At 41.4% G+C, this 19,431-nt stretch overlaps 1 protein-coding gene across 4 annotated transcripts in view; it reads left to right on the forward strand.

Moving 5' to 3' along the window:
* Window positions 1–14,989, forward strand: part of AUH (AU RNA binding methylglutaconyl-CoA hydratase) — an 80,492-nt gene extending 65,503 nt beyond the window's left edge. For 2 of the 4 annotated variants that reach the window (XM_053294584.1, XM_053294587.1), the window contains 3 exons: window positions 10,833–10,883; window positions 12,086–12,133; window positions 13,689–14,989. In XM_053294584.1, coding sequence (XP_053150559.1) covers window positions 10,833–10,883; window positions 12,086–12,133; window positions 13,689–13,766 — 177 coding nt within the window. In that variant the 3' untranslated portion in view covers window positions 13,767–14,989. Of the gene's footprint in view, window positions 1–4,707; window positions 5,226–10,832; window positions 10,884–12,085; window positions 12,134–13,688 lie in introns of those variants that run through there. The other 2 variants (XM_053294586.1, XM_053294588.1) reach the window with 2 other exon arrangements.
* The last annotated feature ends 4,442 nt before the right edge of the window (window positions 14,990–19,431 follow it).

Below are 19,431 nucleotides of genomic sequence, written 5' to 3' on the forward strand. Positions count from 1 at the left end.
GAAGTGCCCCCTCCCCTGCTGGCCTTCTGTCTTCATACTGTTTTTGTTGGCTGTTTACAGTTTTTAGAGATAGCTTTTTAGAAGGATAGGTCTCAGCTGTAATGGTCAGGTATTTACTGTCCAAGCAGCCTTTCCCAAGAATATGAGGAAGGGATTTGTAGTTACGTTCTCTTCTACACCAGTCTCTTTGTGATCACTGGGTGCCAAGGTTGGCAGGTTTGGCTTTTTAAAAGCCAAACTTTGGGTTACGGTCCATTTGACCCACAAGTATACCCTTTAGGTTCTGGCAAAATTGTTCCAGGCTCCTCCACACACTTCTCACTAAACTCTTGCAAATCTCCTATGTCCTGTTTGCTATTCCTGTTCACTGTGCTCTGTTCGCTATGCTCTCGGCCCTAACATAACCTCTTATGTAGAGAGTAGTCTTCCAACTGACACAGGATGTGAGTCAAAGGAATGTGGGGCCTCCCCCAGCCCTAGCTGACTCCAGCCCTTCCAGGCAGGGACAATCAACAAACACTGGAGTTAGCTAATCCTTGCACATTCTAACCCTTGCAGGGACAAACACCGGAGTTAGCTAACCCTTGCAAATTTTAACTCTTGCAGGGACAAACAACAAACACTGGAATTGGCTAACCCTTGCAAATTCTAACCCTTGCAGGGACAAACAACAAACACCGGAGTTAGCTAACCCTTGCAAATTCTAACCCTTGCAGGGACAAACAACAAACACTGAAGTTATCTAACCCTTGCAAATTCTAATCTTTGCAATTACAAACACACACAGAGAGACTAGGACTTATCCCTTAAAGAGAAACCAGCCCCTGAAAATCTCCCCTCCTCCTGTTAGTTGGTTTGAAGGGGGGAAGGGCTAGATGCTTAGAAAAGCTTGCTGACCTCCCCAAGATGTGTCTGCCCTTCACAGAGTAGTCTTCCAACTCAAAATAGTACTTTTGACAACTTTGTTCATTGACTGTCTTTTTCAGCAGATTCTTCAACCATCAGACTTGCCCCTTTCCCCCCAGCTTGATGCCACATTAAATTGGGATAAGACCAAGGCACAGGATATTTATTTTGTTTCAATCTAGGAAATCAAGCTTACCAATAACACTATGCTCCCATTCGGTCTCTTGACTGCCCCTCTAGTCTTCAAGTGCATGAGTGCAGTAATAGCCCATCTTAAGGATACAGGGTCTCCATCTTCCCTTACTTGGACAACTGTATGGTGATCTCCACTGGTGAAAAACTCATTATGTACCCAGTTACATTACAGCTTGGTTTTACTTCAAGACCTGGGTCTCCAGATCAACTGGAAAAAGTCAAACCTCCAACCACAGAGAAGGATACTTTACATATAGGAGCTCTGCTAGACACACAACTAAAAACGCCTTCCAGAAGAAAGGTGTCTGTTTATTGTATATGTGATCTCCACATGCAGATCCAACCTAAAGCAAAGAACGAAGACGATACAAAGACTCTTAGGTTTAATGGTACCCTGTACAGCCATAGTAAGGTATGATCATCTCCGGCTGAGGTGCCTTCAAACATGGTTTCTGTCGGTGTTCAAACCAAATATAGACCACCAATCCATGTGTCTAGTCCTCCCACAGTCGGTACTGATATCACTCCACTGGTTCTCTCCTGGAGAACCTCCTAGAAGGGTTTTATTTTCAACCTTCCTCGCCCACAATAATAATGACAGATGCTCTCTCAGGTTGAGGAACGCATTGTGCAGGTTTCCTCACCCTGGGGCTGTGGAATTCTCATTAGTCTGCCCTCCATATAAACTTCTTAGAGCTTCTTGTGGATTTCCTGGCACTCAAATCCTTTCTACTACTGTTAAAGAATTCATCTGTTCAACTTTATCTGGACAACACTATGGCAATAACCTATATAAATCATCAAGGAGGAACAGTATGCAAGTCCCTTTGCAATTTAGCAATCAAGCTGTAGGACTGGTGCAAACTTCAGAGTTCTCCCGTTAGCACTTCTCATAAAAGACAACACCATAGCAGATTCCCGTCCAACACTCTGCAACAACACAAGTGGGAAAGCAATTGGAAAATCCTCTCAAACCTATTCTATCAACGGGGAACACCACGGTTGGATCCCTTTACAACTGCAACCAACAAGAAATGAGAACTCTATTGCTCACAGGTGAGGGTGAGACACAAGTCTCTAGGAGATGCCTTTCAGATTCCCAACCTTTTTCCTCCATTCCCGATAATTTAAAGAGTCCTGATCAAGATTCTACATGACAAAACATCCTGCATCATACTCACGCCATGGTGGCCCAGGCAACTGTGGTTTCCTCTTCTTCTCCAGCTGTCCTGGGGCAACCATCTTTGCCTTCCTCAATGCCACAATCTCCTGTCCCAGGCAGGAGGTCACGTATTCCACCACAGTCTTTGGACTCTGAAACTGACTGCCTGGAAACTGAACTTTTAAATAGGATATTGTTAAATGGGAGTAAGGCTTCTAGTCATACTTATATCTGCAAATGGAAAAGATTTGCTAGTTAAATTGGAAGCAAGGGCTTTGATCCTTTCAAATCATCCATTAGACAGGCTCTGTGGTATCTCAGCTCTCTGAAACAATTAAAGTGTGCCATCACTTTCGACTCCTGGTGACCACAGAGCCCTGTGGTTTTCTTTGTTAGAATACAGGAGGGGTTTACCATTGCCTCCTCCTGAGCAATATGAAATGATGCCTTTCAGCATTTTCCTATATCACTGCTGCCTGATATAGTACCAGTGGGGATTCAAACTGGCAACTTTCTGCTTGTTAGTCAAGCATTTTCCCACTGCGCCACTTAAGGAGGCTCTCTGAAACAATTGAGCTTCTCTAACTCTTCTCTTAAGGTTCATATAGTGGCTCTTTCTTCAGTTAATCCCAGTTGGGATTCAAAGACTCTCTCCTCTCATCCCAACCTGGAAATGTCTAAACAACCATTTTCCTCCCTTCCGGAAACCTATAAAATCATCGAGTCTTTCCCTGGTGTCTCTACTTTAACAGAATCACTGTTTGAGCCATTAGTATCCACATCTCTGAAACTGCCTTTTTGGTGGCCATCACTTTGGCTAGAAGGGCCAATGAACTAATGGCCCTGAGGATAGACTCCCCTTACACAAGATAAGGTGGTCTTGAGAACATACCCTTCCTCTACTCCGAAAGTGGTGTCTGGTTTTCATATCAACCAGTATATTGTTCTCCCTTCTTTCTTCATGAACCCATCCACTCCTTTGGAATGTTCTCTCCACTTCATGGATGTCAGAAGGGCTCTTCTGCTTTACATGGACAGAACTAAGATCTTTCACAGGTCTCAGACTTTTGGTTGCTTTTAAAGGCAAGAACAGGGGAGGACCTATCTCTGGACAAAGACTTGCTGATCTTCCTTTTGCTATAAGCAACAGAGTCAAATCTCCAACTACCACCAAAGCCCATTCCACTAGAGCCATGGCAGCCTCCACAGCACACGTCTGGAATTAGTATTGGTGACATTTTCAAAATCGCCACCTGGTCTTAAAACTTATCACTCATAAAACATTATGCTATAGACATCTGGTCAGCTCCTGAGGCTAACTTTAGGTGTGCACTTCTAAAGAAGGTGCTTTAAGTAACATCTTCACACCCTTCACCATTTTCATCAGTGAGCTCACTAAATACCCATGTTGTGAGGGATCCTGGATCCTTCACAACAAAAATAAACAGATTGCTTACCTATAACAGGTGATCTTTGGGTGGTCCAGCATAATTCACAACATCCTCCTGATCTCCCCACTACTCGGATCTTACTCTGCAGGTCTACTTACCTCAGTATTTCTAGTAGAAGATCTCAACTTCTCATCAGTAGTCCAGGAACTGAGCAAATGGTGTTCTGTTGCCGAAAATACCGAGCGTGCATTGCACGCATAGCATGGGTCTACAGAGCGTTTTGGGGAGCTATAAAATATTTCTGTGAAAGCTAATGTGCAGGCTCAGTACCCATGTTGTGAATGATCCTGGATCACCCAAAGATCACCTGTTACAGTTAAGCAAACTGTTTTTCTTATTTCTGCTCTGTTCTGCTTTCTTACCTGTGAGAGGGACTAGGCTAATAACTTGTTCGATGAAAGCTGTACATAATGGCTATCTTGACCATCTCTCTTTCCAGTGCTTCGGTTGTACTGCCTCCTACCTATTTAAAAGTGAACAAAATTCTCCTTTTTGGAGGATGGGGAAAGAGTTGTGTGGCTGCAGTTGCACCAATACAGCAACTTCAGTACATTCAATATACTGATGATGCAGGAGTGACATTTGAAATCTTTGGATTATTATAGAAAATGTGTAACTAGAATATGAAAGAATGGCCCAGTTGAGATGTCATACAGCGCCAGAACTGCATCCAGTTTTTGTGATATCACCTAATTTCCAGGGCATATGCTTCCCTCTCCCTTTCACGCACAAGGGATGGAAGGATTCTACTTATAATCCTGGCTTAGAACAAGCTGGAATCTGTTATAATATATGAATTGGGCGATCTTGACCAACACTGGCCAGAGTTACCAAATAAACTAGATGCTGGTATACAGTCCTGCTCTGCATGATGTCTGAACCGGGCCAGTGTTAAAAGGAAGGGACTAATACTCTCAGAAATCATCAACTGGAAGAACCCTTAATGTTGAAGCTGAAGTAATTTTCATTTACTTTTCTCTTCATATTCTACAGTAATGTGTGTCTCAAGAAGTTCCATCTTGGTTTGTACATATAGAAGGCTGTAGGTATCACCTCTCTGGAAATTTGCCAGTTCATGGGGTGCATGTGTGTGTGTGGTGTTTTTACATATGGGTCCATTCTACCTTTATATGGAGAATATTTGTGGCCAGTTTATGTATATATTTTGAGATTTTTATCCCATCTTTCTACTCAGAAAGTACCCAGCATGGCTTACAATCAGAATAAGAATACAATTCGATAATAACCACAACAATAAACTAAATAGCAGGAAAACTTGTAATAGTTGTTATTGCCCCTACTTCATCTGCTGTTGTGCTATAGGTGGACTATAATGTCAGATATCCACTCTCCAGGCTGCTCCATCTGCTACGCTTTAAAGTTCCCTGGTGGTACAAGGGAAAATTGCTCCCCAAGGGTGTGTTACTTAGCAGTCAGGATGGGCAGTACTAAATATTTTTGCCTCTGGGGATGAAAAACCCAAAAGGTCTGTGGCTGCTGGCTCTTCCTGAAAGCAGTAGTGAGGGGGTGGGGAGCGGGGGATGATATTGTAAGATGTCTACTCACTTGGTTTTACGACAACTCCACTACTTTCTGGACCTTAACCAGAATTATAGAAGAAAATGCTGAAGGTCTGGACAAATGCCAAATTAAAATTAAAGTCCTTCATTGCTGTAGTGCAGCTAAACTGAATGCACAGGGTGAAGAAAAGTGGGGAATGAAAGACCTGAACTATACTGTCTGGTGTGATGCATCTTGGTAGTACTCTGTACAACTGCATTAGTGTAGAGGGGTTGGAGCAGGCTCCTATATGGTAACTATCAAATCAGGAAAACATGTTGGTGAAAACTTCAACAAGCAACTTAAAATAGTAGTATGTAATGCTGCAGTTTAAGACTTGCTGCTCTGTAGATTGGGATTTCTGAGTAGATGACCTTTAGAGCATTGGGATAAAATGTGAAATCTAACTTAATTTGGGTCCAAGCTGGTTTGTGTGTATTCAATCTAACATTTTTGTCTAATTAATTATTCTTAATGTGTAATTTTTAAATTGTGCAAGATAATGCAGGTCAGATTTGCTTTCATACTTTAACATTTATATGTTCTGAGGTACTGCCTAGTTTTCAATACCTGTTTTGAATTTTTAAATGGTGTCGTTCTTGGTCTTAGAGACAGTACATAACTGTTTTATAGAGAGTTTTTGCAATTGATGTATACCTTAATAAAATAAGATCTACTAATTTTTATTAAATGCAAACCTGCACAAGTTGTTGTATTATAATCCCATATTAGATCCTGCAAAGTTCTTTACAGATAGTAGAATTTGTTCTAACTTTCAAATTCTTTCTGTGAAGACTTTTTAGTTATTGTACTATTTTTTCCAAAGGTTAAAACTAGTGATACTCTATAAAACATGAGAGCTTCTATTTAAACAAGAATTTTATACTAGAGTACTGTACTATACTGCTATAAAATACACACATTCTGCATCAGATGTAACGTGCACAACAGTGGCAATCTGGAAATGTATCTCTTGTGCTATTTAGCAGTGTTGATGTTCTTCTTGATATGGGGCTGTATATCATTTGAAGGAATCAGTCAAGATTGTCCCTTACCATAGAATCTCTCCACACAACATCAAAAATATAGACCTGGACTAAACTACATCTGTGAAACAACTGCAGAAGTGCGCTCAGACAATGTACTATACTAATCTGAAACATACTTTTTCTGCATCCTTTCTATTGACAAATGCATAATTCATTCCACAAAACCATATTATTGCTAGGCTACCTCTACTGTGTTATGCTGTGCTTTGGTGAAATGAAATTTCTTTACTGTTTTTAACTCTATAATTACAACCAAAGAAGGACCAAGTATGTAATTCAAGGCTTAGCTTGTACAACTTGATCATTCATACATACATTTTAAAAATCATACTGAGTTACATGCACATTAGTGTTTATTTTTGGCAGAACAGGCACACATTCAATTAACTGAGTAAATATCTTTCGCCAGTGTAATGCAGACTGCATCCATTCCCAGCACGAATCTTTGGAATTTCTTTCTTTGGCATCATTTGCCTGTATGTTGAACTAAGCATATCACTTGCCCTGTGAGTTCTTCATAACTGGAACATTCTCACAATCATTTGTAGCCAAAGCCCCCACACCCACTTAGATTTGCTTGTTGAATCTGAGAGACTTAAAATTAAATGGAGTGTGCAGCTAAATAACACAATTTCTGAGTAGGTAAACTCATCCAAGGGTAGAGAGATCTGTGATAGACTTCTTAGCTACTCAGGCAATGCTGGTTCCTTTTTGAGTTTATACGAGGAGTTTATACAGATTTTAAAACCATTATTATCCAGACCTGGTTCAGGTTGTTTCACTCAGAAAATACCCTCTAGGAAGTGGTTTGACTCTGACTGTGTAGATGCTAAAAGAGATCTACAGCATTTTAGTGATTTTAAAAACAATCCGTCATCAGTCGCAGAATTAAGAGTCTTAGAGAGTAAAAAAACTTATAAAGTCCTCTTGAGGAACAAGGAAAGAGCTGTGATCCATGAAAATTGGTCTGCCCTTATTAAGTCTGTTGAGATCAATAACACCATAGAGTTTTGGAGACTAATGTCCTCCTGTTCCAATTTAGTATACAATCATACGTCTAATACAATCTCTGTCAGGGTTTGGGAACATCACTTCTCTGCTCTTTATGATGATCAGCATGCAAACAATCTTCCAAATATCTCCCTTGATTCTATTCCCCTGTGGCCGCTGGTAACTATCTGTGAAGTTAAACACCTAATACAGCAGTTAAAAAGTGGGAAAGTACCAGGAAGCGATTTTGTACCTCCTGATCTTTTAAAATGGAATGTAGATTGGTGAGCCCCAATCCTGGATGTTTTGTTCACTCATATTGATCAAACGGACCAAATACCGCAAGATTGGAGCTTAGCCATTATAATCCCCATCTTCAAGAAGGGTTGCAGAGCGGATCTGTCCAATCACAGGCCTTAGAAGCCTTTTAAATATAATTAGCAAGTTATATACACTAGGCATCTTTGCTATAAATTATTTGACTGGTTAGAACAGGAAGACTTTTTAGAAGATGAACAGGTGGGCTTCAGACAGGGTAGATCAACTTTACATCACTGCTTGATTTTGTATCACTTAATTGAGAAACGTGCACTCTGCAAAGGGTTCGCTTTTTGTAGCCTTTGTAGACTTCAAAGCGGCCTTTGATACCACTCCCAGGGGGCAGCTATGGGTAAAACTTGCTGCTACTACTACCATTGATAAACGCCTTTTGGCTCTGATTATGAAGCTTCATGAGAATACTAGTCTCCAAGTAAGATTCAGCCATGAGGGCCATTTGTCAAATGTAATCTCTACACAGAAAGGTGTGAGACAAGGCTGCCTATTGGCTCCCTTATTCAATATCTGTGTTGATTCGTTTATAAAACGTCTAGCTCATAGACTCCCATGCACCTATGTTAGCAGGGAAAAAGCTACCAATCCTCATGTATGCTGATGATGCGGTAATTTTATCACAGACTAAGATCGGACTTATATGAGCTTTAAAAACCCTGGCCCATCATTGTCATGAAGACTGCCTTATCATCAGTTACGCCCAAACTAAAATAATGTGTTTTAATAACAGATTTAAAAGCTCAGCTTGGCAAGTTGATGGTCATAAAATTGAACATGTGAATATTTTAAGTATTTGGGTGTGTTTTTTCAATATAATGGGAAGCTGACTGCCCATATTCAATCAGTAGCTGATTCTGCTCGGAGTTCTGCTGCCATACTCAGATTTTTTAGAACTAAAGGTGGTGGTTTTATCCCAGTGGCCATTAGGTTGTTTATAGCTAAATCCCTGTCACAGCTCACCTGTGGAGCCCAGTTGGGGCTATTAGAAAGAATTCAATCTGGTTTTCTCAGAGTGCTGTTTAACATTCCTAAATGCACTGCTAACACAGTGCTCCGGCAAGAGGCAGGGCTTCCAAAGGTGGAATCTAGGTCCTGGAGGACTACTATTAACTACTGGCTGAAGATCCACCTGTTGCCAGTAGGGCAAATAGCCTTCTTCCTCTCCATTTCCCTCCAGCCTTCTTGGTCTGAGGGGATAATTAACAAATTGCTTTCGATAAGGTTAGTCCCTGAACAACTCTTGGAGCTGGGATTTCAGAGAGCAAAGACTCTGGTATCCCAATGTCTTTCTGACATTTAGCTACAGAATGAGACAGCTCTCCTTCCAATCCTATATATGGCTTTAAAATCGTGGGCAGGATTCTCTACTGCCCAATACTTGTCCACTGTCACCTTTTCTAAGTTTTGTTGGGCCTTTTCTAGAGCTCGTTTTAATGCCCTGCCATCTGCTTTACTTTATGGTAGATTTCATCAGTGGCCAATAGAGGCGCGATTATGTCCCTGCAATGCTAATGAGATCGAGACGGTTGCCCATGTATTACTTTATTGTGAATTTTATCAAGATGTCAGGAAGCATTTAATTGTGCCCTTGCTGTCTCGATATTCTGATGGTCCTGGGCGTTTTTGTATCCCTAACTATCTAAGTGAACTTCTTACTTGAAGATAAAGTCTCTAGTGTCTCTTATTCAGTGGTGAAATTGTGCTGCATTGCTGGTAGAATTCGGATCACCCTGGTGCATGGTGAGACTGGTGGGATTGTTTGAATGTATTTCTTGATTGTGCTGCTGTTTTATTTATTTGATTTGCTCGTCAATTGACCAAATAACGATGACTGACTGACTGTAGGCAAGGAATTTCTGTTTTTTACTGTTTAATCATTTAATTATTAATCAATATAAAATATCATTTCTACAGAAAGGATCAATAATTTTACTCAAAGATAGAATGAATTACAGTCTGTACAGCATAAATAAAGATCTAAAGTCTGGGAGCTACAAAACTAGTTTTGTATGTACTGGAGAACCCCGTTGTCTGCAGGGTGGGATAGTGGATAATGGCGTGGATAATGGGACACTAAAGTCAATGGAAATTGGAGCTGGTTAGGTTCCCGGACTAAAAATTAATTGCCAGAAATTGCCACCCAAATGTGAAAATGGGCCAAATAAAGTGCCCTGCCATGCTTCACAGACCTTCAGGATTCCAAAAGATTCACGGCAAGTCAAAAAGTCACCAGAATTCAGCAGAAAATCACATTTATTTTGGCTTTTTAAAAAAATGAGCCATAAACTGTCCCCCACACTCCAAATGGCAGCTGGAAATGACTTCCAAGGTTACTTCTGGCCACCCCAACCTGTGGGTATGCAAGTTTAATCCCCTTTTTACCATTTCCTGCCCTACATATACCAAGGTTGCATGTCCATTACCTGACCATGGATACGCAAAACGATGGTAAGTCCCTGAATAGTGAGGTTTCCCTGTAGTCTGTTTCACACACAGCCTCTGTACAATGTCATTAATGCACTCACCCAAATGTAGAGTCTGTTAGTTCTGAGTTTAACCCATCACAATTGTAACACAAACACACTTACAAAGTGTAAGATAATTCTGACAGTGTTCAACAAGTCACCATCTCTAGATATAAATATTAATATTGCAAAGGAGTTGGCCCATGATTTCCTGAATTTTAAGATAAAGTTGCAATCACTATCAGACTCTTCATTTTGGACTGATTTGCTAAATCAAACTTAAAATCTAGCTAAGGAACCATGGGTGGGATCCAAAGAATGGTAAGCCTAAGGAAAATAGCTGATACTGCTGTTTCATAAATAGTGAAAGAGTTTGTGCAATGCTAAATCATTTCTGTAGCTGTTCTCATTGTGCCACCTCCACAAGACCTTGCACAAGTCTGCATTTAGTTTCAGTTTTCTCATGTAATGATCTGGCATCTGTAACTGGAAGATGCATTCAGAATGTGGATCCAGCCTTGTGTTCATTAAGATCAGTGTGTCAAATTAAGGTCCCAGCTCTTGTCAAAAAATGCCCTTAATGTCTTAGGCTTGGACAAGTAAAGGTATTCATTTGATCACCTTAATAAATACAGTACTGTGGTCACATTCTGAGAATGCCAGAAAAAGAAAAAATCACTGTGTGAGAAACCTTTTATACCTGGTTTGCATTTCATTTTAGGGACCAGTAGCAATGAGAGTCGCAAAATTGGCCATTAATCAAGGAATGGAGGTAAAGAAGCTTTTTTTTTTTTTTTTGGTTCCTGCTATTTAAATTAATTGTTGGACAAGGGGCAAACAAGAGGGCTGTTCTCACAACCATAAAAGCTGGGTAGAAGAGAGCAAACCAGCTCTTTTACCCCTCTCTTTTTTTGGCCATCTGAGACCACAGAACTTCCTCACACCTACCCTGTTTGGACCTGGGACTTGGCATAACCCATGCCTGGCTTTGTTATAAACTGATGTAGGAGAAAAACAGCTGCTCCCCTACCCTTGCATTTGGTCATCTGCATGTGTAATTGGCAATAAATGCAGTTCTGGCTGCTGGTGGCCATCTTTATCAAATAGTCCTGTGGAGAGGGGCCAGGCAGAGCAGAGCTGCTGCAATACAGAGGGTTTTGCAGCCTCTCTGCCGCTCATGCGATGTATTGTGCGATACTGGAGGACCCATTCCAGGATTTTCCTCCCTCTTGGAGCGCACGGCAGCCCAATTGTGTGAAGCTTGGGTAAATGAATCCAATCGGGGTTTGGTTATCTTGGAGGCATGGGGTATGAGCATGCCCTCCCCTCCAGCACATCCCCATACGATTGTGTGAAAAAGAGCCAAAGATGTGACCATAGCACAGCATGGTATGGGTTATGCCAAGTCCCTATAAATGGAGTGAGGATGTGGGAAGAGGAGTGGAGGAATTATTTAGAGCACAGTAGGATTGGGACGGTGATGCATGGGAAGTAGAATGATAGTGGCAAACCTCTTCTTCTTAAGGAAACTTCAGAGTGCCCTTTAAATTCCAGCACTCTTGTTGCATTTGTTTGTTTATTTCACTGGTCCTCACTTGACTTGCATGAACCGTCTATGATACACTTAATTACCAGAATTTGGCAAATCATTTTTTTAATTTTTTATTTAATTACACTGAAATAGCCAGGTTTAGTTTCTGCTAAAAGTAACTAAAAGAAATTAAGTTGATGTCAAAGGGGAAATGTACACTGGTACAAATTCAGCATAGTAAAATACTGAATGAAACTGTGTTAATAATCTAATTATTCAATAATAAAAAGACCAACTCCTGGTAAATCTGAAATCTTTGTACATAAATGTGAAAATCTAGGCTAAGGTATTAGAGAAGACCTTTAATTTTTAGCTGTTTCTCAAAATGTTTGCTACATATAGAAAGTTTTTATTTAACACTATTTCACATTTTTGTTTCACAGGTGGATCTTCTAACAGGCTTAGCAATTGAAGAAGCTTGTTATGCTCAGGTATGCAACTCAATTTACGCAGAAACAAAACAAAGAAAACCTGGAATTTAAAGATCTAGTATTTCTTCATCTCTAAATATTTGTAACCTGATATGCAATTTCATTGCTATATTTCTAATATAAAACTTTATGCTGTAAATGCATGTATTTGCTAATGAAATTCTAGAAATACTTTCTTCAAGCATTCAATATTTTGTGAGAAAGGTGAATTAGAACTTCATGCATTATGCTCAATTGTTGGATAACACACATTTTATGGTAAAATTAAGGTGCGTCTTATAGTCCGTAGCGTCTTATAGTCCGTAAAATACGGTATTTAGGTTCCTTACGTTAAAGTGTGTGAGAAGTAGTCCTATGACTTGCTAAAGTAATTTAGGATTGGGCCCTCAAGTTGCTTTTACACATTTTTTTCTACAGAACACAAATGTACTGTCATATATTGAGTACAGAGATGCCACCAAAATTTATTAGGCCCTACTAAAACATTGCTTCTGCATACCTAGATCTATAGGAAGTATTCAGAAGCCCTGGGAACTTAAATTTTTGTGATAATCACCCAGAAGTCATGGAAGTACAATTCCCAGGGAATTTGGCACCCAGAATATTGTTGCTGTAGTGATCTAAAGTAAAGTGTGCCGTCGAGTTGGTGTTGACTCCTGGTGACCACAGAGCCACGTGGATGTCTCTGGTAGAACAGAGGAGGGGTTTATCATTGTCTCCTCCGGTGCAGTATGAGATGATGCCTCTCAGCATCTTCCTATATCGCTGCTGCCCGATATAGTTGTTTCCCATAGTCTGGGAAACATACCAGTGGGGATTTGAACTGGCAACCTCTGGCTTGGTAGGCAGGCCATTTTCCCACTGGGCCATGGGGTGGTTTAGGGCCTCATCAAAGCTGTAGTAGTAGCGCTCCTCATTGACACCTCAGGTAAATCTTGAGGAAAGTGAGAATGGTCTGGTAAATAGGTAGAATACAGCTACATTGTGTTCCTTAGCTGAGGCTGTGGAGAGCTGGCCCAGACCTCACTGTGTTCTCACTAGTATCATTGGGTTGGAAAGGGCCTGAACTTAAAACAAGTTAATTTGAGCCTGAGATGAATTGAGTTCAGATTAGCCCATTTTAGTTGAACTTATTCTTTATTGAGTGGGAACGTTTGATTATTAGGTGCAGTATTGTGTTTAACTTTGTCATATGTGCCAGATTCAGAAAGCCATGCTGACTTCCGAACCTGTGTGCTTGTAACAAAGATGGATAAATCCATGTTTGCATATTCGTTCGTGGAGATAATGTCTAGACAGAAGGAATATATATGATACAGTACTGCCCTCTGTGTGCTTCCTCTTTTGCTGATATATACAAGCAGAAAACATTGACTGCAGACGGGTGCAGTTGATTTTAGAGCAGCTGTAGAGCAGTTTGTAATCTTGCCTTCACTTGTATCTTACTTTTCTGCATTTGTATTATGCATGGAACTATCACAGCTTGAGAGAGTGAAAGTTGTTATGAAATTGTGACTAATTTTAATGTGGGCACTGATGATTTGTTTCTTCATAGACGATTCCAACAAAAGACAGAGTTGAAGGTCTCCTTGCTTTTAAAGAAAAAAGACCCCCTCGCTACAAGGGAGAATAGAAAAAAACCAATGCCTTTAAAATATAATGAATGAAATAAACATACTACTAGACGGACTTTTTAGCTGTTGTTGACTCAGAGCCTGGAATATCACAACCATGAAAAGAAAAGTAACCACTCATACTTTGATATCTATAATGTACTTAAATGTGTATCTAGTCTTTCTCCACTATGGTTTTGAAAGGTTTTCTATGTGTCTGCAAGGTCATTGAGTCATAATGCATTTTTATTCTATATGTATCAATTGCATTCCTAATCAGGAATTCCTAATATAGACAAAACTTAAAGTAACAATAAATGCATAAGTCTTCTTATGTTAGAATGAAATATATCCATACACAGAAAAATATGAAATGTACTACATGAGGTTTCAAAATGAATCGGTAGGTCAAAAAGATCATGTTTATTCTAGCTGATTGTATAAATTTATTAATAACATCAGCTGAATTGAAGATTGAGAGTAAAAGGATTATATGTTCATGTTTTCTGTTGGTATACATAAAATCCATTTGGAAACTTTGCAGCACATTATGCAATTTAGTTGTAAAGGGTGGCTTACTATATTAATTGCACTGTGCTGAAGTTCTTCCTCCTTCAGTAATAAGCTTTTAATAATAAAGTAAAACCTGATCTTAGGTTATTTTTTCACAGAGCTATTTGAATGCAACATGCCATAATTATATTTTCACACCTGATACTATATGCCTGCCTTGCTAGTTGTATGCATGTGCAAATATTAATGCTGAACAGAATCATTTTAAAACCATTGTGTAGGGGCTTTCCTATGTAGGTTTATATTCACATTACATATTAAGGAAATGCAATGCTTCTACAGCCTAATCCAAAGCATGTTTGTTCTGAAGTAAATCCCTTTTGTTTCCTACTGGGATTTACTTCCTAGAAGGTATGTATAGGACTGCAGCTATGTGTTATATGAAAAAGCTTGTTTATAGTTGTCAGGCTAACTGAAAATGCTAATGAGAAAACTGCAGACTTTAAGAAGTTGTCCTTTTGCAGGACTGTACGTATGTTATGTTCAGATGTGAAGCCATCTCAAAAAATTACAGATTACAGTGTGGGGCAGCTGTGCAAAAATGGCAGCCTTTTTGTTTTTTTCATATTTAAACCTTTTCATATTGCACATATGAATGTATATGGTGTCATTTCTGTGGTTTTTGAGGTCAAGCAATTGATTTGTGAACATTAAAATATGTTCTGAGTAAGTCAGAAGTGGGTTTGCTTAGATTTAATGTAACCTACACATGCAGTAAAATAAACAAGCTGCACAGTAATGTTAGTATCAGCTTACTGAAATAATGGGAAACTTATACTAGTAAATCATTTCAGTTTTAGAATAATGCTTTAAGTAAGCATTTAATTTTTTTTAAAAAAACCACACTTCATTACATAAAAAGTTGGAAAATATATACCAAAATCAAAAGTTTAAAAATACACAAGACACAATAAAACACACAAAAAGCAAACAAAAGCCATCAAGACAGAATACAATAGCAGCAACGTTAATTGTCCAGGCAACTCCCAAAGCTACATGGAAAAGAGAAGTCTTAGTTGTTGTTGAACTATATAACTGTATCAAGAACATTCCAGTGCCTAAGGCACTGGAAGTGCAACAGAAAAGGGCCTGCTTCTTGTCAAGGCCAATTTGGATTCCATGTGAGATAGAATTCGAAGCAGGCTCTCACTTGTAGTTTTTAACTGCTGGTAGGACTGATACAGAAGGCGCTATTACTTCAGAAAATGAGGGACTAAGCTGATTAGGTATTTAAAGGTCAAAACCATTGCTTTCCATTGGACCTGGAAATGAATCTGCAATCAGAGCTCCTTTTTCAGAATAGGTGACAGATGAGTGTGGTGACTCCAAGGCCCCATTCAGACATAGTGTCAAACCTCGGGTGGACAAAGCTGTAGTCAGTCTATGAAGCCGGGAGTCATGCCACAGATGACTGATCAACTGCAGTTTGGCAACCTCTGGCTCCTGGACAGAGGAACCCCTCTCTCCCTAGTCCACCCAGGCTGCATCCCAGCAAGCTCCCTTCTGCTCACGTCACCAAACTGTGGGCAAGGCATCAGCGTGTCAGTAAAGCAGCAATCATTGGCTGTGATGTTAGAGGGGGCGTGTTCAGTGTGATCCTGCCTTTTCGGCATTGGTTGCCCACCTTCAGCAGGGCAAAAACATGTTAGCCCTTTCCTAACACCTCTTGCACCACTGGCATTGCAAAAACTCTCACTGTCATACAGGATGACAAAGGGACACTTCCAGATTGTAATGTGGTCTTGCGGGAGGGAAGCGGAACAGCAACCAAGAAATTGGGCCGAGGGGGTTGTGGCTGTTGGCCAGGTGGGTGGGAGAAGGGAGGGTCCACTGGAAAAAGTGATGCCATATTGTTACCGTGCAGCTGCTTCTGTACCTAGGGTAGATCTCATGTAAATTAATTGCAACTGGTGTTGCTGGTAACTGTTCCCTGCCTAAAAAGGCAACACCTAGTGAAGCCATGTGACTGCCACCTTTGCTCAGGAGGAGTGACCTGCGTTTTATGCATCCAAACTCAGAGAAGGAGGGATTTCTGCATGTAGTTTGTGATTGGTGCATTTAAAAGGGCTGTCATGAGGGCTCCCATCAGTGATTGCAGTGCTAACCCATACCTCGTCATTGTATGGGAGCCTACAACCATCAAGTGGACTCCCCCTAAGCAGAATCTGTCGCATTGGGCTTAAACATCCAGAAATGGCTTTTCATTTCTGGCTGTGAGAATCCCTGCATTCCCCTTGTGGGAGGCCTCTCTTAATCTCCCTGGGGAGGAAGGGACTTGGGGGGCCCCTTAGAAAAGGGGCTGGGCTATACATTTAGAATGCTTTGAAACAGAATTCAACTTTAAATTGGTGGCAGGCAAAGCAGTCATTTTTTACCTGCTTTGGGAGGAAAGCTGGTCTTGTGGTAGCAAGCATGGATTGTTCCCTTTGCTAAGCAAGGTTTACCCTGGTTTGCAAACCCTGCTCCCCAAATGGGAGACTACATATGTGAGCACGGTCAGATATTCCCCTTAGGGGATGGGGCTGCTCTGGGAAGAGTGTAAGGTTCCAAGTTCCTCCCTGGCATCTCCAAAATAGGGCTGAGGGAGACTCCTTCCTGCAAATGGAGCTCTGCCCGTCTGTGTAGACAGTAATGAACTAGATGGACCAATCGTCTGACTTGGTTTAAGGCAGCTTCCTTTGTACCTGTCTACCAGTGTTCCCTCTCACGTATGAGCATGTGCGCACACACACCAGCTTTCTGATCTGCACACAAGGAACTTTATATCTTTCAGAGGTTGAATCGGGATGACCACACCCTGAATGCATGAATACACACACTGCCTTGGTACTGTCGCTCAGAAAAACATTCATTCTGCACACAGGTGCAAGCAGTTGGAGGGAACACCGCTGTCCATGCCCACTGTAAAAATACATATATGTTCAGCAATGCAAGAGACCCCATGTAGTGCTGCCCAGCTAGACTTCTTCCCAGGCAGGTGTGCTAGATTGGGTGTTAGATCAATGACAAGGTTCCGCACATGTGTGCCTCTTCACTTTCTTTAACTCAACATTTTCAATAGCAATTCTAAGTGGAGGACCTGCTTGGCAGGGAACACATCATGGTGAGTGTTGCAGGCTGCCCATCCAGTCCAAGCATCAATCCCTTTTTGCCCTACGTGCACAAAAAATCAACCACCTCTTCTTCAGCGTATGTCACTATTGGGCTGTCAAAACTTAAGAACCCTTGCCTTTCAAATTCTAGCACAGGAGGAGTACCACTTAGCACCTGACTTCCTAGCCTTCCACTAAATGCCACCACTAGGCATGCTATTAATGAACAGGTTCAGTTGACAGACATCACATTTGTAGAGAGAAATGTTATTTAATTTACTGAACAAGGTGAAGGGCACCACAGGCAGGTCTACTGCAGGTGTATTCCTGATATAGCTTGGATGGAAGTTCAGCTGTGCACATGGGAGGTGACCAAGTTTCATTTGCTTTAAAGCTGATGTGCTCTCCCAGCACCACACACCTGTCCTTTTTGCTGTTGGGGTGGTGGACGATGCTCCCAGGCATATCTTGAGAAAACTGCTCTTACTGCCCATGCTTCTCTGCTTCTGCTCCGACTGCTCACTACCAGAACAGGGGTGGGTGCTGCTCCTCTTGCCCCTTCATCTGGCTGCTGCCACTTTCATTTGCTGCTGGCAGATCTGGATGGTCCAGCAGCAGGTCCCCCTTCAACATGCAGATGTTTTGAAGGATGTAGCAAGCCACTATAACCTGTGGAACCAAGTCCTCCACATCTAGCAAAGTGTAGAGGGCATGCCAGCAGAACCTCAGCCTCCCAAAAGCCTGCTCTACGGCCATTTTTACACTTCTGTGGCAGAAACTGAAAAAGTTCCTTTCCATGGCATTCCGAGGTGCATGGTAGGGAGTGATGAGCCACTTCTGAAGGCTGTATCCCTGGTTTCCAAATATCACAGTCTTGGCTGCAATGCCACTTAAAACGATGGTTGGGGTGTGTGTATTTGTGTAGAAACAAAAGTTCCCAGCCCGTAGTTTTGCTGCAAGATGGGATATCCAGAAGACTGTTGTGTTGTGGCTTCTTCCAGACAGCCCCATGAATATGTCCATGAAACGCCCCGAAGAATCCACCACAGCTTGCAGGGTCATACTGTAGTAGTGCTAGTTAGTGGTGAGTAGCAGCTGCTACTGGATCAGTCCATGCTGAAAAGAAATTTTGGACATATCCATCACCTGGTACTTCAGGAGCAATAGCAGATGCAAGAGGACAGAGTATTAGAGATCAAACCAGGCTAAAGCATCACCTGAGTTCTCAAGCATGAAGTAAAAATATCTGCAAAATGTGATTTTGGGGGGTTGAGGGAATTTAGGGCAAAGCTCATAGTATAACAATAGAGCAGATGTTCTCCTGGCTGAATTCTCAAGTTCAGTCACAACCTCCTTTAGCTGAAAGGCCCCTTGGCAGCAAGGCTGGGAAGATGGTTCAACCACCGGAGAGCCACTGCCAAAGTATTTAGTAATGGGCTAGACAGATCTATGGTCTGACTTGGTGTAAGATATATAAGCCAGAGTGTTGGACTAGGACCGGGGAGACCTGAATGCAAATACCTATTCAGCCATGAACAGAGGTGCTCTTACCCCTGGACTTTGGGGCTGAAGTCCAGGGCTTCTACAGCCCCTGGGGGCCGCCAAATCCTCTTTAGTCAGCCAGCGTGGAGTAGTAGTTAGAGTGCTACTCTTTAGGGAGCCAGCAGGTGTAGTGGTTAGAGTACTGGACTAGGACTGGGGAGACCAGAGTTCAAATCCCCATTCAGCCATGAAACTAGCTGAGTGACTCTGGGCCAGTCACTTCTCTCTCAGCCTAACCTACTTCACAGGGTTGTTGTGAGGAGAAACCTAATTATGTAGTACACCGCTCTGGGCTCCTTGGAGGAAGAGTGGGATATAAATTAAAATAATAATAATAATAATAGTCTGTCCCGGGTGGAGTGGTCGCCCAGCCAAGCATGATGATGCTTAATTTGCGGGGTGGGGTGGGGTGGGGGGCTCCAAAGGCCTTTAGGTCCAGGCTCCAAAATTACCTAGGTGCACCTCTGGCCATGAAACT

This window comes from Hemicordylus capensis, chromosome 2, assembly GCF_027244095.1.
Source record: "Hemicordylus capensis ecotype Gifberg chromosome 2, rHemCap1.1.pri, whole genome shotgun sequence".
Classification (NCBI taxonomy): Eukaryota; Metazoa; Chordata; class Lepidosauria; order Squamata; family Cordylidae; genus Hemicordylus; species Hemicordylus capensis.